Source organism: Acipenser ruthenus, chromosome 3, assembly GCF_902713425.1.
Source record: "Acipenser ruthenus chromosome 3, fAciRut3.2 maternal haplotype, whole genome shotgun sequence".
NCBI classification, from domain to species: domain Eukaryota; kingdom Metazoa; phylum Chordata; class Actinopteri; order Acipenseriformes; family Acipenseridae; genus Acipenser; species Acipenser ruthenus.
Window position 1 is genome coordinate 80,818,141 of NC_081191.1, and position 17,406 is coordinate 80,835,546.

The window sequence follows — 17,406 nt, forward strand, 5'->3', positions numbered from 1 at the left end:
TCAGAGTACTTTGAGGAGCTGGAGAAAGCATTTGGTAATGTTGCAGATGGTGAAGAGTTATATACCCAGTGGTTGGAAACTCATCAAAACAAAGGGGAGAAATCGTCCGATTACTTAAAGCGCCTCAATGAGTTATTGCAAGCAGTGAAGGAGAGAGGGGGCATAGGTAGTAAAAGGTCTGAACATGTCCTGTTAAAACAGTTCATAAGAGGTTGTTGGGAGGAGAAGTTGATTTCTGACCTGCGTCTAAGTGAGTTATTGTCTGCCAAGGACAGTAGCATAACTTATGGTGGGTTGCTTTTCATGGTCCGGTCTGCAGAACGGGAGCGTGATTTTAAAGAGGATAGAAGGAAGCATTACTTGGGAGTTCAGCAGGTTAAAGTGTCTAGCAAATCTCACTGCACAGTGCCAGACTCCTCTAGTTCTGATGCTCAGGATAGCCCAGTGCAGCTTCAACAAAAGGTTGCTCAGCTGGAAAGAAAATTAGCAGACATGCATGCCAAAGCTCACCACTCAGTGCCCACTACCATGGCCATGACTACAGGAAAAGAAGAGATTAAATATTTGCCTACCTCAGTTGAACACCAGCATAGCACACCCTTAGCTGGAAAATCGTTCAGTTTCTGTTACAACTGTGGTGAAGATGGACATCACCTAGGTCAGTGTAACAATGAAACAAATGCCATTCTCGTGCAGCAGAAACTTTGCAAGCGGTCTAAACATAGAAACACAAAGTTTAACAGCTCTCAACCAGCCTCACCCATGTCTTTAAACATGTAAAAGCTCCTGTTGAGGGACAAATGGGAGCTTCAAGGAAAAAAAAGGGTCCCAAGGTGCACCCAAAAGAAACGTTAGCAACCCCTGAAGTTGTTGGCAGGCATAAGTCTGGTACCATACCTGATGGACTTATAGGAGAGGCTTGTGAAGTAACTGCTTTGGTTGATGGCAGGGAATGTGTTTGTCTTGTTGACAGTGGTTCACAGGTTACATGTGTTGCAGAGTCATTCTATAATACTTACCTTAGCCACCGTGAATTGAACTCCCTTTGTACTATAATTACCATAGAAGGTGCTGCAGGACAACGAGTGCCTTACTTAGGTTATATTGAGTTGGAAGTGCAGTTACCTAAAGAGATATGTGGAACAGATGACAAATTCTGTATTCTCGCTCTTGTTTGCCCTGATCAACAGTACACTCAACGTGTTCCTCTAATTGTGGGTACTAATCTACTAAGGCTTCTTGTTTTATCTTGCCAAGATGTTGCTGGTGATAATTTTCTTCATACACTAACCATTCGGAATGATTGGGCTAGGGTTTTGCAAACTATTGTTAGACAAGACTTTATCACTCCAATAGAAGACAAATTGGGACAGCTCACACTCAACAACAGCCAACCACTTACTCTGTCGAGTGGTGAAATGGTGGAGGTTCTTGGGGAATATCATGGGCAAGCGTCACATAGTAAATATGTAATTTTAGAAGCTCCAGATGATCCATGCTTACCAGGCGGTTTGCTTATGTTCAGCCAGATTGTTGATGTTCAGAATGGATTTACAATGTCCAGTGTTCTCATTAAGAATGAAACTGAACACGATATTGTGCTTACTCCCAAAAGAGTTATTGCTAATGTGTGTGCAGTAGAATGGGTGAAGAGTGTTTCTAGTAATGGGACCCCACCAGACTTTCCTGTTGGAAATACAGGGAAGGTTTTGTGCTCGCAACATGCAGTTATAGCACCCTTGTGTCTTCAGTTTAATTTTGAAGGCTCACCAATTCCATCTGAGGTTAAGAAACACATTGTTAAAAGAATGCGTGAAGAAGTACCGCATGTTTTCTCACAACATGATTTAGATATCGGACATGTATCAGGTGTCAAGCACAGGATTAAGCTGAGCGATGATACTCCTTTCAAGGAGCGCACTCGACGTGTGTCTCCCTCTGACTTTAATGATCTGAAGCAGCACCTGTATGAGCTGATTAATGCAGGGATCATTGAAGAATCTGCCAGCCCATATGCATCTCCGATAGTTCTTGTAAGAAAGAAGAGTGGTGCTTTGAGGATGGTGGTGGATTACAGGAAATTAAACCAGTTGACTGAAAAGGATGCCTATCCTCTTCCAAGGATTGAAGAAACTTTTAGCCTTCTTGCAGGTTCAAAGTGGTTTACTGTGCTGGATCTAAAGAGTGGCTATTATCAGATTGAAATGGAAGAAAATGATAAGCCTAAAACAGCATTCACAACACCGTTTGGGAATTGGCAATTTAAAATGATGCCACAGGGACTGACCAATGCTCCTGCCACATTTCAGAGAACCATGGAGAAGGTCATGGCTGGACTTAACCTGGAAGAAGTGATCGCCTTTTTAGATGATCTCATCATTTTCTCTGAAACATTGGAAGAACATGAAGTGAGACTGATGAAAGTTTTGAACCGTATAGCACAACATGGATTGAAATTATCCCTACCAAAATGCAGTTTTTTTCAGTCTTCTGTGAAGTATTTGGGGCACATCATTTCTGAAAAGGGGATAGAGCCAGATCACGATAAAGTGTCTGCATTGGAAACATGGCCGGTTCCGAAAAGCATCAAGGAGCTAAGAGCATTTCTCGGGTTCTCTGGATATTACAGGAGGTTTGTCCATGATTATGCAAGGATCGTTAGACCATTAAATGATCTTTTAGTGGGGCAGACCCTTAAAAGAGAGAAGGGTTACAGAAGTAATGACACTAAGAAATTGTCAAGCACCAAGTTCCTGGAAGCTAGATGGACTGTAGACTGTCAGAAGGCTTTCCAGACTGTTATAGCAAAATTAACTACTGCACCTGTTCTGGGTTTTGCTGACTGGAGGCTTCCCTATGTTCTCCATACTGACGCTAGCACTACAGGGCTTGGGGCAGCACTATATCAGGTACAAGAAGGGCAGATGCGTGTAATTGCATATGCCAGCAGAGGACTCAGCAAAAGTGAGAAGAATTACCCAGCCCACAAACTGGAATTTCTTGCTCTGAAGTGGGCAATCACAGACAAGTTTCATGATTATCTGTATGGCTGTGAATTCAGGGTTGTTACTGACAATAATCCTTTGACATATGTACTCACCACTGCTAAGTTAGATGCCGCAGGATATCGCTGGCTTGCAGCATTATCCTTGTACAATTTTGATATACAATACCGCTCTGGAAAACAAAATGCAGATGCAGACGGGCTATCGCGACGGCCACATGAGTCTTCTCTTGTTGATGATGATGATGATGAGTCCTCGGAGATGGAAAAGAGGATATTGAAGCTGAAGTCCAGAGTGACGGAATTGCCTGCAACGGACACCATGGTGGAGAAACATATTTTGGATACTATTTCTCAGAGACACAATGTGGAAGCAATCAATTACTTTTTAGCACCTATTGCATGTGCTCAGACTCAGGTCACTGGAGACGAATATGCAGAAGATGAAATCACCCTGGTGGAGAGTCTTGGGTGTAGAGATGATGTTATTCCATCAGATTTTGAAGATCCAGAGCCATGGCCTGGTCAGTCTCCTTTACCCGGGTTAACAGCTGAAGACTGGTTCAAATTTCAGCGGGAAGATCCACACATTGCTACAGTTATTTGCTACCTGGAAGCTGATAACAAACCTACTGAGAAGGAGCGGGGCAGGGAATCTGTTGAAGTGAGGATAATGTTAAGAGAGTGGGACAAACTTACCCTTCGGGAGGGAGTATTATATCGTAAAGTTCAAGATCACCATGGAGATGTATTCTTTCAGTTAGTAGTGCCTTTGAGTCACAGAGCACGTGCTCTTGAAGGAATCCATGATGAGACTGGACATTTCAGTACAGACAGAACCTTAGATCTCGCCAGAGCCAGGTTTTATTGGCCTCGTATGGCTTCTGAAGTGGAAAGGAAGTGTAAGACGTGTTCGAGATGTGTTAAAAGGAAGGCAAAACTGCAAAGAGCTGCAAAGTTAGTAAACATAAAAACGTCTGGACCACTTGAACTGGTCTGTATAGATTTTCTCTCTCTAGAGCCTGATAACAAAGATATCAGGAACATTCTAGTAATGACCGATCATTTTACCAAGTATGCGTTGGCAGTACCAACCAAGGATCAAACTGCGAAGACCGTGGCGAATGTGCTCTGGGAAAACTTAATTCTCCACTATGGGTTTCCTCAAAGAATTCACAGTGATCAAGGTGCCAATTTCGAATCTGAGCTGATAGCTGAACTGTGTGGAATTGCTGGGGTCAAGTCTCGTACCACACCTTACCACCCCAGAGGTAACCCCGTTGAACGATTTAATAGGACTCTATTAGATATGCTTGGCACCCTCAGTGACAAGAAGAAGGAGGAGTGGCGTCATTATGTGCGGCCTTTAGTGCACGCCTATAATTGCACTCGCAATGACACCACTGGGGAGTCCCCATTTTTTCTTATGTTTGGGCGGCAAGCTCGATTACCAATTGATCTTTGTTTTGGTTTAGGTCCTGCGGGGTATAATGGCAAAGTACATCAGCAGTACACTAAACAGCTCCGAAGACGGCTTAAGTATGCATATGAATTGGCCACTAGATCAGCTGAGAAAAGCCAGCAAGCCAATAAGCGCAGATGGGACTGCAAGGTTACGGCGTCTGTGATCATTGAAGGTGACAGGGTTCTAGTGAGGAATACAGGGATCCGAGGCAAGCATAAGATTTCTGATCGCTGGGATTCTACTGTCTATGTTGTTGTTAAACAAATTGCAGAAGATATTCCTGTCTTTGTAGTGAAACCAGAAAATGAAAGTGGTCCAGAGAGGACACTTCATCGTGATCTATTATTACCCTGTGGTTTTCTCACCCCATCTCGTGACCACCTGGAAGAAGAAAAACAGACCCCCATCCGACCACGACGACCAAGGACAAGGCAGCAACCTGTAGACAGTACAGAAGGGCTTACCAGGGAAGACACAGACCGTGATTTTCAAGTAGCAAGTCCACGTGCTGATAGGCGAGAAAGGGAAACCGAAACAGAGAAAGATGTAGTTTTGGATCTTGAAGAACTGGAAGATGAACACGATCAAGAAGAGAACCAGAATGCTAAGGTTGATGAACCAGAGTATGTGTTGAACCCAGAAGCAGAGGAGTTTCAATTCTTCGACCCTATTGATGAGACTGGAAGATGGGATAATGATCTAGCTGAGGAGGTGATCGCAAGTAACTGTGATTATGAGGATGAAGAGACAATTCCTGCACCAAGAAGATCAACTCGGAATCGAAGACCCCCAGATAGATGGGAATACCCTTTAGTTGGCAAGCAAGCACAAGCTCAAGTGCATGAGTTTAAATGTTGCCAAGAGAACAATACAAATGAAAAGTATCTGTTCAGTTTTATCACCAGGCAAAGTCAAATAATTCAGAATCAGAGTCAGATGCTAAATAAAGTACTGGAAGTACTGACTGCTAAATGCCTGTGTTAAGAAAAAGAAGAAAATATAGGTTTGAAAGCTTGTCGAGGACGACAACTATAAGGGAGGGAGAATGTAACCCCCTATAAAGTAATACATTATTTTATTATTATTTTATAGTGTATGTTACCAACAAAGAACTAGAGTTGTTTTATTACTGTTAAAAAGTTCATTAAATCAAAATAAGACTTTATTCATATTTAGTCGGCAGACTTATTTTAATTTGGCACCGTACCTTTAAGAGCCCTTAATACAATGTGCTCTCCAGTGAATATAGAAAACTAAGATGGACGCCGCCAGGCTGTGATGTGTCTGTGATATTAGGATCAAATCCTTAATAAAAGACCTGAAGTAGCAGAGAGGGCTAGGAATATTTTAGTTCTCAATATTTTATTTTAGGTAAGTGTTGCCAAATTAACTTTAGATGATGTTTCTGAAATTAGAGTAATATTCAAACTTTACTTGAAAGTTATGTTAAATCTTTAATCTGCGCAGTGTACATTGTACTGAATACATGTATATCTGTAGTAATTCATAATACTGTATTTTGCCAGCAAATATGTTTTATAAATTTAGTGTATCGAGAATGTTTATTTGAAATTCAGACTTATTTAAAGAAATTACAATTAGTAACCAATCCGATTTATTTGATTGTGGTTGTTTTGGTTAGTTTAGTAATACAACGTGCTCTCCAGTGAATATAGAAAACTAAGATGGACGCCGCCAGGCTGTGATGTGTCTGTGATATTAGGATCAAATCCTTAATAAAAGACCTGAAGTAGCAGAGAGGGCTAGGAATATTTTAGTTCTCAATATTTTATTTTAGGTTGAAGAACTACGTTGAACTGCGATCAAGACATCACACTGGACATCGCTTTAAAGATCAGATGAGTGCTAATTCAAGGACTTGTATTGTTTTAAGGCACACGTGTTGCTAAAGTGGTACCACTAAAAGAACTACATTTATTTTATAACTTTTAATGGCCATATGTTTATATATTGTTTTCTTTTGTATTCTTTTCATGTGTTGATGCCTATGTGATTGTGCATTAAAAATATGTACAGCTGCCGTTTCGTTATTTAAACTGCAGCAGTAAAGAAAAGAGAAATCCGAACTGATTTAATTGTGGGCTGACTCGTTATTTTAGTTATCTTTAAGAGAACGCCAGCACTATATATATATATGTACACACACATGTATAAACGAATCCCTATCCAGTAAAATTAACTGTGAGAGAGAAAACCCCCCCTTACATGTTGTCGTGGCAGTTGGTGAGCAAAGAAATAAAACAAAATAAAATCAATAAATAATAATGTCATAGACTTAAAGTCATACCTTTGAAGTCATAATGCATTGCAAGTGTTATTAGGGAATGTTGTGCTGTGTTTTCAAGCGCTTCAATGTGACAGCGGGTGCGTTCACAGAGATCAAGAGCAGCCGGAGATGAAGAGCAGCCGCCGCAGGGGAGGGATACCATGGTAAATAGGTTACCTATTTACCATGGTATCTCTCCCCTGGGTGCGTTGTGTTTTGGTGAGCAGGAAAGCAGCGGGCGGGATGGCGATCTTGTCCTGCTGCTCCAACACAAGCTACCTTAAGAGCCGGTACGATGCGGTCAATGGGTGAAGTTCGTCAGGAGTACTGCATAAAAAAAAAAAAACGAGTGTGTTGTCGTGGCAGTTGGTGAGCAAAGAAATAAAACAAAATAAAATCAATAAATAATAATGTCATAGACTTAAAGTCATACCTTTGAAGTCATAATGCATTGCAAGTGTTATTAGGGAATGTTGTGCTGTGTTTTCAAGCGCTTCAATGTGACAGCGGGTTCGTTCACGGAGATCAAGAGCACCCGGAGATCAAGAGCAGCCGCCGCAGGGGAGGGATACCATGGTAAATAGGTTACCTATTTACCATGGTATCTCTCCCCTGGGTGCGTTGTGTTTTGGTGAGCAGGAAAGCAGCGGGCGGGATGGCGAGCTTGTCCTGCTGCTCCAACACAAGCTACTTTAAGAGCCGGTACGATGCGGTCAATGGGTGAAGTTCGTCAGGAGTACTGCATAAAAAAAAAAAAAACGAGTGTGTTGTCGTGGCAGTTGGTGAGCAAAGAAATAAAACAAAATAAAATCAATAAATAATAATGTCATAGACTTAAAGTCATACCTTTGAAGTCATAATGCATTGCAAGTGTTATTAGGGAATGTTGTGCTGTGTTTTCAAGCGCTTCAATGTGACAGCGGGTGCGTTCACAGAGATCAAGAGCAGCCGGAGATGAAGAGCAGCCGCCGCAGGGGAGGGATACCATGGTAAATAGGTTACCTATTTACCATGGTATCTCTCCCCTGGGTGCGTTGTGTTTTGGTGAGCAGGAAAGCAGCGGGCGGGATGGCGATCTTGTCCTGCTGCTCCAACACAAGCTACCTTAAGAGCCGGTACGATGCGGTCAATGGGTGAAGTTCGTCAGGAGTACTGCATAAAAAAAAAAAAAACGAGTGTGTTGTCGTGGCAGTTGGTGAGCAAAGAAATAAAACAAAATAAAATCAATAAATAATAATGTCATAGACTTAAAGTCATACCTTTGAAGTCATAATGCATTGCAAGTGTTATTAGGGAATGTTGTGCTGTGTTTTCAAGCGCTTCAATGTGACAGCGGGTTCGTTCACGGAGATCAAGAGCACCCGGAGATCAAGAGCAGCCGCCGCAGGGGAGGGATACCATGGTAAATAGGTTACCTATTTACCATGGTATCTCTCCCCTGGGTGCGTTGTGTTTTGGTGAGCAGGAAAGCAGCGGGCGGGATGGCGAGCTTGTCCTGCTGCTCCAACACAAGCTACTTTAAGAGCCGGTACGATGCGGTCAATGGGTGAAGTTCGTCAGGAGTACTGCATAAAAAAAAAAAAAACGAGTGTGTTGTCGTGGCAGTTGGTGAGCAAAGAAATAAAACAAAATAAAATCAATAAATAATAATGTCATAGACTTAAAGTCATACCTTTGAAGTCATAATGCATTGCAAGTGTTATTAGGGAATGTTGTGCTGTGTTTTCAAGCGCTTCAATGTGACAGCGGGTGCGTTCACGGAGATCAAGAGCAGCCGGAGATGAAGAGCAGCCGCCGCAGGGGAGGGATACCATGGTAAATAGGTTACCTATTTACCATGGTATCTCTCCCCTGGGTGCGTTGTGTTTTGGTGAGCAGGAAAGCAGCGGGCGGGATGGCGAGCTTGTCCTGCTGCTCCAACACAAGCTACTTTAAGAGCCCGTACGATGCGGTCAATGGGTGAAGTTCGTCAGGAGCACTGCATAAAAAAAAAAAAAACGAGTGTGTTGTCGTGGCAGTTGGTGAGCAAAGAAATAAAACAAAATAAAATCAATAAATAATAATGTCATAGACTTAAAGTCATACCTTTGAAGTCATAATGCATTGCAAGTGTTATTAGGGAATGTTGTGCTGTGTTTTCAAGCGCTTCAATGTGACAGCGGGTGCGTTCACGGAGATCAAGAGCAGCCGGAGATGAAGAGCAGCCGCCGCAGGGGAGGGATACCATGGTAAATAGGTTACCTATTTACCATGGTATCTCTCCCCTGGGTGCGTTGTGTTTTGGTGAGCAGGAAAGCAGCGGGCGGGATGGCGAGCTTGTCCTGCTGCTCCAACACAAGCTACTTTAAGAGCCCGTACGATGCGGTCAATGGGTGAAGTTCGTCAGGAGTACTGCATAAAAAAAAAAACGAGTGTGTTGTCGTGGCAGTTGGTGATCAAAGAAATAAAACAAAATAAAATCAATAAATAATAATGTCATAGACTTAAAGTCATACCTTTGAAGTCATAATGCATTGCAAGTGTTATTAGGGAATGTTGTGCTGTGTTTTCAAGCGCTTCAATGTGACAGCGGGTTCGTTCACGGAGATCAAGAGCAGCCGCCGCAGGGGAGGGATACCATGGTAAATAGGTTACCTATTTACCATGGTATCTCTCCCCTGGGTGCGTTGTGTTTTGGTGAGCAGGAAAGCAGCGGGCGGGATGGCGAGCTTGTCCTGCTGCTCCAACACAACGCTAGCTACCATATACACCTAGATACGAATGCATAGTAGTATACTGGCCAAGGGCGTTGGTTTTGCCCAGAGCCGTAACTAAGCTTTTAGCTACCGGGGCATGCAAATATATATATATATATATATATATATATATATATATATATATATATATATATATATATATATATATATATATATATATATATATATATATATATAATATATATATTAATTATTGTTATTTTTTTTCTTTTTTCTTTTTTTTTTTGGATGTTAGGAGTTAGGATGGTATTTACTCGCGCATAGGTTTGAATGTTATTTCCGAATCTCTCCTTTAACATGTCTGAAGGGGACACTGTATTACTTAAAACGTGAATTAACGTCTTAAATCGTGTTAAAAGTGAGCAGTTACCTAGGATTACACACCAGGTTCAGACGCAATGATTGGACTTATGTATCCGCAGGCGACCTGAGACTCACCGTTTCAACGGTGTCAGGAGTGCTCAACAGAAAAGAATGCATAGAGAAAAATATTGTATTCTGGCCAAGGGCTTTGGTTTTGCCCAGAGCCGTAACTAAGCTTTTAGCTACCGGGGCATACAAATATATATATATATATATATATATATATATATATATATATATATATATATATATATATATACAAGGGCGTAGGTTTGGTTTGAACATTGGTGGGGTCACAATTTTGTAGGGGGGCGGAGTCACGGTCGCTAGTGGGGTTCGGGGGCATGCCCCCCCGGGAAGAAATTTTTTAGTAGACAGCTATTAATTGGTAACTTCTGGTGGCTTGAAATGAATGCTGGACATGAATCGAGGACAGTTTGATTGACATGAAGTTGGCTGGTATACACTTAAAACACTATGATAAAGTGTCCATCCTGGAAGCTGGTTTGACATCCCTGCTGTAGAATTACTAATAACCTGAATTATAACCTATCCCAGCCTTACTGTAAGCTACCAATACCCCTGGCGCTACAAGCATGAGCACATGCACGCTCACGTGCTCTGCCTGCCACTCCTGTGTCTGTGCTGCTGCTCGTACCTAGGTGCATTGCTTCATTCACCTGATAAAATAATAAATTGATGCATGCCATATAGAGAGAAAATATATGGCTATGCTAACTTTATTTGCTGAGTATTACTATACAGCATTAGCCTACTATTATATCACAATGTGCCTCAAACAATAATATATCTCAAAACTGAGTCTAACACTTTCACTGTTATAATCACTAAGCCATTACAGACCCCACCTGCGACCCTGTTGCTCCACCTGCCTCTGTACTGCTTTTACCAGGCTGCACTGCTTCACTCGCCTGATAAAATGATAAATTGATGCATGCTGTTTAGAGAGAAAGTATTAGTAAATTATTTTTTCATTTGCTATGAGAATCATTATCAATTGTGTTTATTACTTTAATAACATCTTCCTACTTACACTTTGACTTTTTGTAAAAAAAAACTTCCTTATGTCCATCTTTATTTTTTTGGTTGCTATTATGCTTTAGTCACCTAAAGCCAAATTGAAGTGATTAGCTAACGTTAGTTGAATGACGATATCAAAACATGCTCACGCTCTCTCTCTCTCTCTCTCTCTCTCTCTCTCTCTCTCTCTCTCTCTCTCTCTCTCTCTCTCTCTCTCTCTCTCTCTCTCTCTCTCTCTCTCTCTCTCTCTCTCTCTCTCTCTCTCTCTCTCTCTCTCTCTCTCTCTCTCGCGCGCTGAGGATTGTGGGATTGTGGGAAGAGCTTGCGGAGAGGCGGTAGCGTTTGAACGCTGGTGCGGTAGGAGAGTGTTTTCGCTACTATATTTTTTGCAAATTTATATATTTAATTGTTAATTGTTTAGTTCGTTTATATATCTTTGTTTCGTTGCTTTGTTTGTACTTTCCCGTGTATAGAGTAGTGTGTGTGTGTGTAGGTCCCGTTATGGGATCTCACTCTGGAGGGCTGGGGGCTCTCAGCCGCCGACACGGGGTCAGCTGCTTGCCCGATGCCGGCGTGTCGGTGGAGGAGTGCCTGCTGGCAGTGGGAGAGGTGGTCGGGTGTGACAATATAATATCGGCATCCCGGATGAATAAAAGGTTTGTCGTGTTTTTAAAAGAGGTATCGCTGGTCAATCAGCTAGTGGAGGAAGGTTTTTCAGTGAAAGGAGATTTTATTCAAGTATCCCCCTTAGTAACCCCTGTTACCAAGGTAATCATGTCTAATGTGCCGCCGTTTTTAAAAAACGAGACCTTGGCAAATGAACTTGCCCGATATGGCAAACTGGTGTCCCCAATTAAAAATATACCATTAGGGTGCAGAAATACAAGTGTTAAGCACGTCCTGTCTTTTCGGAGACAGGCGTTTTTGCTGCTGAATAACCCGGGGGATGTGATTGATGTTGCTTGGAGCTTCAGTGTGGAAGGGACGGGCTGCGTAGTGTTTGTCAGCTCGGATACAATGCGGTGTTTTAACTGTGGGGAACAGGGACACCAGAGGAGAGCCTGCCCGAGAAAAAACAAAAATGAGGAAAGGCAGGAGCAGGGTACTGATGGCAGGGAGGAGGCTGGGGATGTTGGGGGTGAGCGGGAGGATGAGGCTTCTCCCCCATCGCAGCGCCAGCCGGAGTCTGCAGAGACCAGAGAGCCGTCGATCGGGATGAAGCCGCCCACACCACAGCCGAGGCTGAAGAGACTCAGCCACGGTCCGGCACAAAATAAAACTACCGAAAATGATGAGGGTTTTGTGATGGTAGCTAAAAAAAGACTTAAAAAACAAAAAAACAAAGAAGTTGCAGATCTGCCTAACAGCGAGCGGGGGACGGAGCAGAGCCCCGAGCCTGTGCTGGAGGGGAGCCTGCATTCTCAGGCAGGGGGGTCTGTCCCTCCTGATATGGAGGGAGAGGGGAGCGGCACGGCGACGGGCTTACAACCCGGCGCGGTGCAGCGCTCTTCTCTCTCTGAACCCCAGCAAGCGGAGGCAGAGGCAGCGGTGACGGCTGTGGCTGTGCTGGGAGGAGGAGAGGAGAGCGGCGCGGGGGAGCTGGCAGCCGTGGACGGCGGAGCAGACAGCGAGGACGGAGCAGAGGAAATGGAGGGGGAGCTCTCTGACTCCTCGCTTATCTCTGACATCCCCGATAGCCAACCCGTTAACAGGGGGAAAAAAATCTATACCCTAGATGAATTTAAACAGTTTATGGAGAGTACAAAAGGGAAAAGGTGGGTTGAAATTGAAAACTTCTTCCCAGATCTGCGATTATTCCGCCACTCAGCACACATCGTCACACGAAAGGCAACATTAGAGGAGTTCGACCAGCAAAAAAGGTACCGTCTTAAAAAATATGTTCAAATAATTAAGAAAAAGAACGCTAATGTTGCCAAACAATAATTTTAAAAATGGATACTTCTTTTAAGAATTTTTTTATTGTTGCTTGTTTTACTCTGTCAGTTTTATTTTTTTTAGCCGCTATGGAAAAGTGCGTTTTTATTTCTTTTAACGTGAATGGCTGCAGACAGTCTTTTAAAAGAGCGCAGCTGTGTGAGTTTTTAGAGCAGAAGCGGGCGGGGGTCGCTCTGCTGCAGGAGACGCACTCAGACAGGGAGAATGAGGCGGCGTGGCTGGCAGAGTGGAGGGGGCAGTGTGTGCTGAGCCACGGCTCAAGCACCAGTGCAGGAGTGGCAATTTTATTTAAGCCCAGCCTAGGAGCAACAATTTTAGATATTGAAGAAATTGAAAAGGGGAGGTTATTAAAAGTGAGAGCAAGGTTGGGTGGTACTGTATTTGTTTTTATTAATATTTATGCACCAAATAAAGGAAGGGAACGCATTTTAATTTTTAATAAATTAAAGCAAGCTCTTTTAAATATTGATAATGATGATGTGGTGGTGGTGGGAGGAGATTTTAACTGCACTATTGATTTTACAATGGATAGAAATAATGAGGAACCCAATCCCCAATCCTCAAGTGAATTAGCTGCAGTTTTTCAGTTCAGTGGCCTGGTTGATGTCTGGAGGTGTCTGCACCCCAATGCAAGACAGTACACCTGGTCTCATTGTCGCGCACAACAAATATATAGAGCCAGGTTAGACCGCTTCTACACAACACACACTCATTTGAATAAATTCATTAAAGCCAATATCATCCCCAGTAGCCTCTCTGACCACCACTGCCTGTTAGTTACAGTAATACTCACCACTGACTCTCACAGCACCTCCTACTGGCATTTTAATTTAAAGCTATTACAGGACACACTTTTTGTAAAACAATTTAATGATTTTTGGAACATTTGGAAAAAAGAAAAAACAAATTATAAAAATATTAGGCAGTGGTGGGACATTGGCAAAACGCAGATTAAAATCTTTTGCCAGCAGTACACACTCAATTCAACCGGGTCACTGAACGCAGCAGTGAGAGAGCTGGAGTTGAAAATTCTCCAGTTAGAGAGCAGCCTGGACACAGATCACCAGGAGCAGACCCTGCAAACGCTGAGGGAGCAGAAACACATGCTGGGCAGCCTGCTGAAGGAAAGAGTGAAGGGGGCGCTGGTGCGCTCTCGCTTCATGGGGCTTAAAGACATGGACACCCCCTCCAGTTTCTTTTTTGGCTTGGAGAGGAGGAGAGCAGACAGCCGGAAGATGCACTGCGTCCGGACGCCTTGCGGCAGGGAGCTGTACAGCCGGGAGGAGATCAGCAGGGAGGCAGTAAAATTCTATTCTGAACTATACAGCAAAGAGCCTTGTGAGCAGAAGGATACAGACCTGCTGCTCCAGGATTTGCCCACCCTGAGCGAGGAAGAACAGAACCAATTAGACAAGCCACTAACATACCAGGAGCTGACCACTGCTGTTACACAGCTTTCAAATGGAAAAGCTCCTGGCATTGATGGACTACCCACTGAATTTTTTAAAAGTTTCTGGACTGTGATTGGTGAGGACTTTTTGCAGGTGCTGGGAGAGAGCCTCCGAGATAAAGAACTGCCCCTCAGCTGCAGGCGGGCAGTAATCACACTACTGCCCAAGAAAGGAGACCTGTGTTTACTCAAAAACTGGAGACCTGTTTCGCTTTTATGTTCTGATTTTAAAATTATTTCAAAATGTCTGGCCAATAGACTAAAAATGTGTATAGGAGCTGTAATACACACGGACCAAACTTACTGCATACCGGGACGTTCCATTTTTGATAATTTGTTTTTAATTCGAGACTTTTTATCAATGGCTAAGACATGTGATTTGAATGTTGGGCTGGTTTCTTTAGATCAGGAGAAAGCGTTTGACAGGGTCGACCACACATACCTTTTTAAAACCCTGGAAGCCTTCGGGTTTGGCCCTGTTTTTATTTCTTATATCCAGCTTTTATATTGGAATGTTTTTAGCATTTTAAAGATTAACAATGGGCTGAGTCAGCCCTTCCCAGTGTGCAGGGGTATTAGGCAGGGCTGCTCCCTGTCTGGAATGCTTTATTCACTGGCCATAGAGCCCCTGCTGCACCTGCTGAGGGGCCGGCTGGTTGGCTGGGCAGTGCCCTCCTCACCCTCCTCTGTCGCAGTGAAGGTGTCCGCTTATGCAGACGATGTGAACGTGTTTGTGTGCAGTGACGGAGACATCAAGGCACTACAGCAGAGCCTGCACACATTCCAAGGAGCCTCTACAGCAAGAGTTAACTGGGCAAAGTGTGACACCTTCCTGTCAGGCAGTTGGCATGATTGCACCCCCCCTGTCCTGCCTGAGGCGCTGAGATGGGACAGGACAGGTATAAAAGTGCTGGGGGTGTTTTTTGGAGTGGAGATATATATGCAGAAAAATTGGGAGGGCCTAGTGGACAGGGTGAGGGGGCGGCTGCAGAGATGGAGGGGACTGCTGGCCCAGCTGTCCTTTAGGGGAAGGGTCCTGGTGATTAATAATCTGGTGGCCTCCATGCTGTGGCACAGGCTGGTGTGTCTGGACCCTCCCCGGGGCATGGTGCAGGAGATCCAAAGAATACTGCTGGAGTTTTTCTGGAGCGGGAGACATTGGCTGAGGCCAGCGGTCCTGTATCTCCCCACTGATGAAGGGGGGCAGGGGTTGGTCTGCATTGCCAGCAGGGTGGCAGCCTTCAGACTGCAGGCGGTTCAGAGGCTCCTGTACGCTGGGGAGGAGGCTCATTGGAAGAGGCTAGCTTGTTTTTTTCCTCAGCAGAGTAGGGGGGCTGGGGATAGACAAACACCTGTTTTTAATTGAGAGTGCCAGACTAGCTAAAGTAGGTCTCTCTTCTTTTTACTTGAGTGCTTTAGATGCCTGGAGGGCAGTGAGGGTGGCGAGAGATGAGGGGTCCCTGACAGGCAGGGTCCTGTTGGAGGAGCCCCTATTTTTCAATCCGCTCTTCCCTGTACGTTTCTTTCAGTCAATGACGCTCTGTGCCAGCTTTGTGAGGGCAGGAGTGACCAGGCTGAGACATCTTATCAACTTTGAGCTCTCCTGCTGGCTGACTGCTACACAGCTGGCTGGGCGGCTGGGCTGGCACTCTGAGAGACTGGCAGAGAAAATGGTCAGTGAACTGAGAAGTTGTCTTTCCCCCAAGCTCAGGGAGGCTGTGAGAGAGGAGATGTCCAGCGGCACAGGGCAGAGACAAGACTTCATCTTTCCAGGGCTGCTAGTGTGTCCAGCAGTAGGTGAAGGAGAGGAGGGTGTAGGAAACGAGGGAATGTTATTAAACCTAGACACAGTTAAAGATCTAACTCTTCATACAGCAGAGAGTAAGAAGATCTACCAAATTTGTGTGAAGGCATCACATTCCCACCAGTTGAGGGGGTTGGTGGATTCAAGGTGGAGGGCATGTCTGGAGGTAAAGGAGGGGTGCAGGCCAGTATGGAGGGTTCTGTATAAACTGCCCCTCACCAAGAGAGCGGGGGACCTGCAGTGGAGGATCCTGCACTGTATTGTGTCCACCGGCAGGTTTCTCCATAGAGTTGATGCTAGCATTAGCTCAGAGTGCTGTTTCTGCTCTGCAGAGGAAACAGTGTTTCACATGTATAGTGAGTGTGTCAGGCTAGGACCACTCTTCCATCTCCTACAGGAGCTCCTGCAGGGCCTAGGCGAGGAGTTCACAAAAGAGATTTTTATCTTTGGGGTTCCCTACAGTTTTAAAAAGAGAAACAGGTGTGTTTTAATTAATTTTATAATGGGTCAGGCAAAATTGGCCATTTTAAAATCCAGAAAGAACAGTATCTCTGGCGCCGGGCTGACTGATGTTGTGTTGCAGTTCAGGGTTTTGGTGGTCAGCCGGATAAGAGTGGATTTTGAATTTTTTAAACTAAATAATAACCCGGAGGACTTCCAGGAGAGGTGGTGTGTGGGAGACGCCTTGTGTGCTGTGAGTGAGGAGGGGGAGCTCCAGTTTTTGTTCTAGTTTTAATTTTATTTTTAATTTTTTTACAGTGTTTTTATTAATTTTGGCTTTAATCTGTTTTTAACAGAAAGAAAACACTGTGGTTTTTTTAATTGATTTTTTATGATCCTTTTATTTTGATAAAATCTATTTTTAAGGAGAACATGATGTATTTTAGGATTTTTTAATATTGCTAATTCTTAATTTTGTTATGTTTTACCTTTATTGAGTTTTAATGGATTTTATTTGGAATGTTAAATAAAGGATCTTAAAAGTCAAAAGTCTCTCTCTCTCTCTCTCTCTCTCTCTCTCTCTCTCTCTCTCTCTCTCTCTCTCTCTCTCTCTCACACACACACACACACATAATGATTTAGCTGTGAAACAAGCTAGCTAGCCACCAAGGACGTTGGGTTAGCAGCTAGCAATGGGTCGCTAACGTAATAGGTAGGTAGGTAGGTAGCTTTATTCTCTCAAACTATGTTGCTGACGAGCTGACAATACCTTCAGCCGCGGCACCTGGCTTTCATTCAGTCAGTGGCTCACACTCATCAGCCTGACCGGCAAGCGGCAA

The 17,406-nt window shown here is 43.8% G+C and overlaps 1 protein-coding gene across 1 annotated transcript; it reads left to right on the forward strand.

The window, feature by feature from the left end:
* Positions 1–384: 384 nt before the first annotated feature.
* Positions 385–6,560, forward strand: LOC117435496 (uncharacterized). The gene is made up of 2 exons (XM_059017281.1): positions 385–2,342; positions 4,851–6,560. Exons 1-2 carry the CDS (start codon positions 801–803, stop codon positions 5,451–5,453), a joined length of 2,145 nt encoding a protein of 714 aa, XP_058873264.1. The 5' UTR covers positions 385–800; the 3' UTR covers positions 5,454–6,560.
* Positions 6,561–17,406: the final 10,846 nt, after the last annotated feature.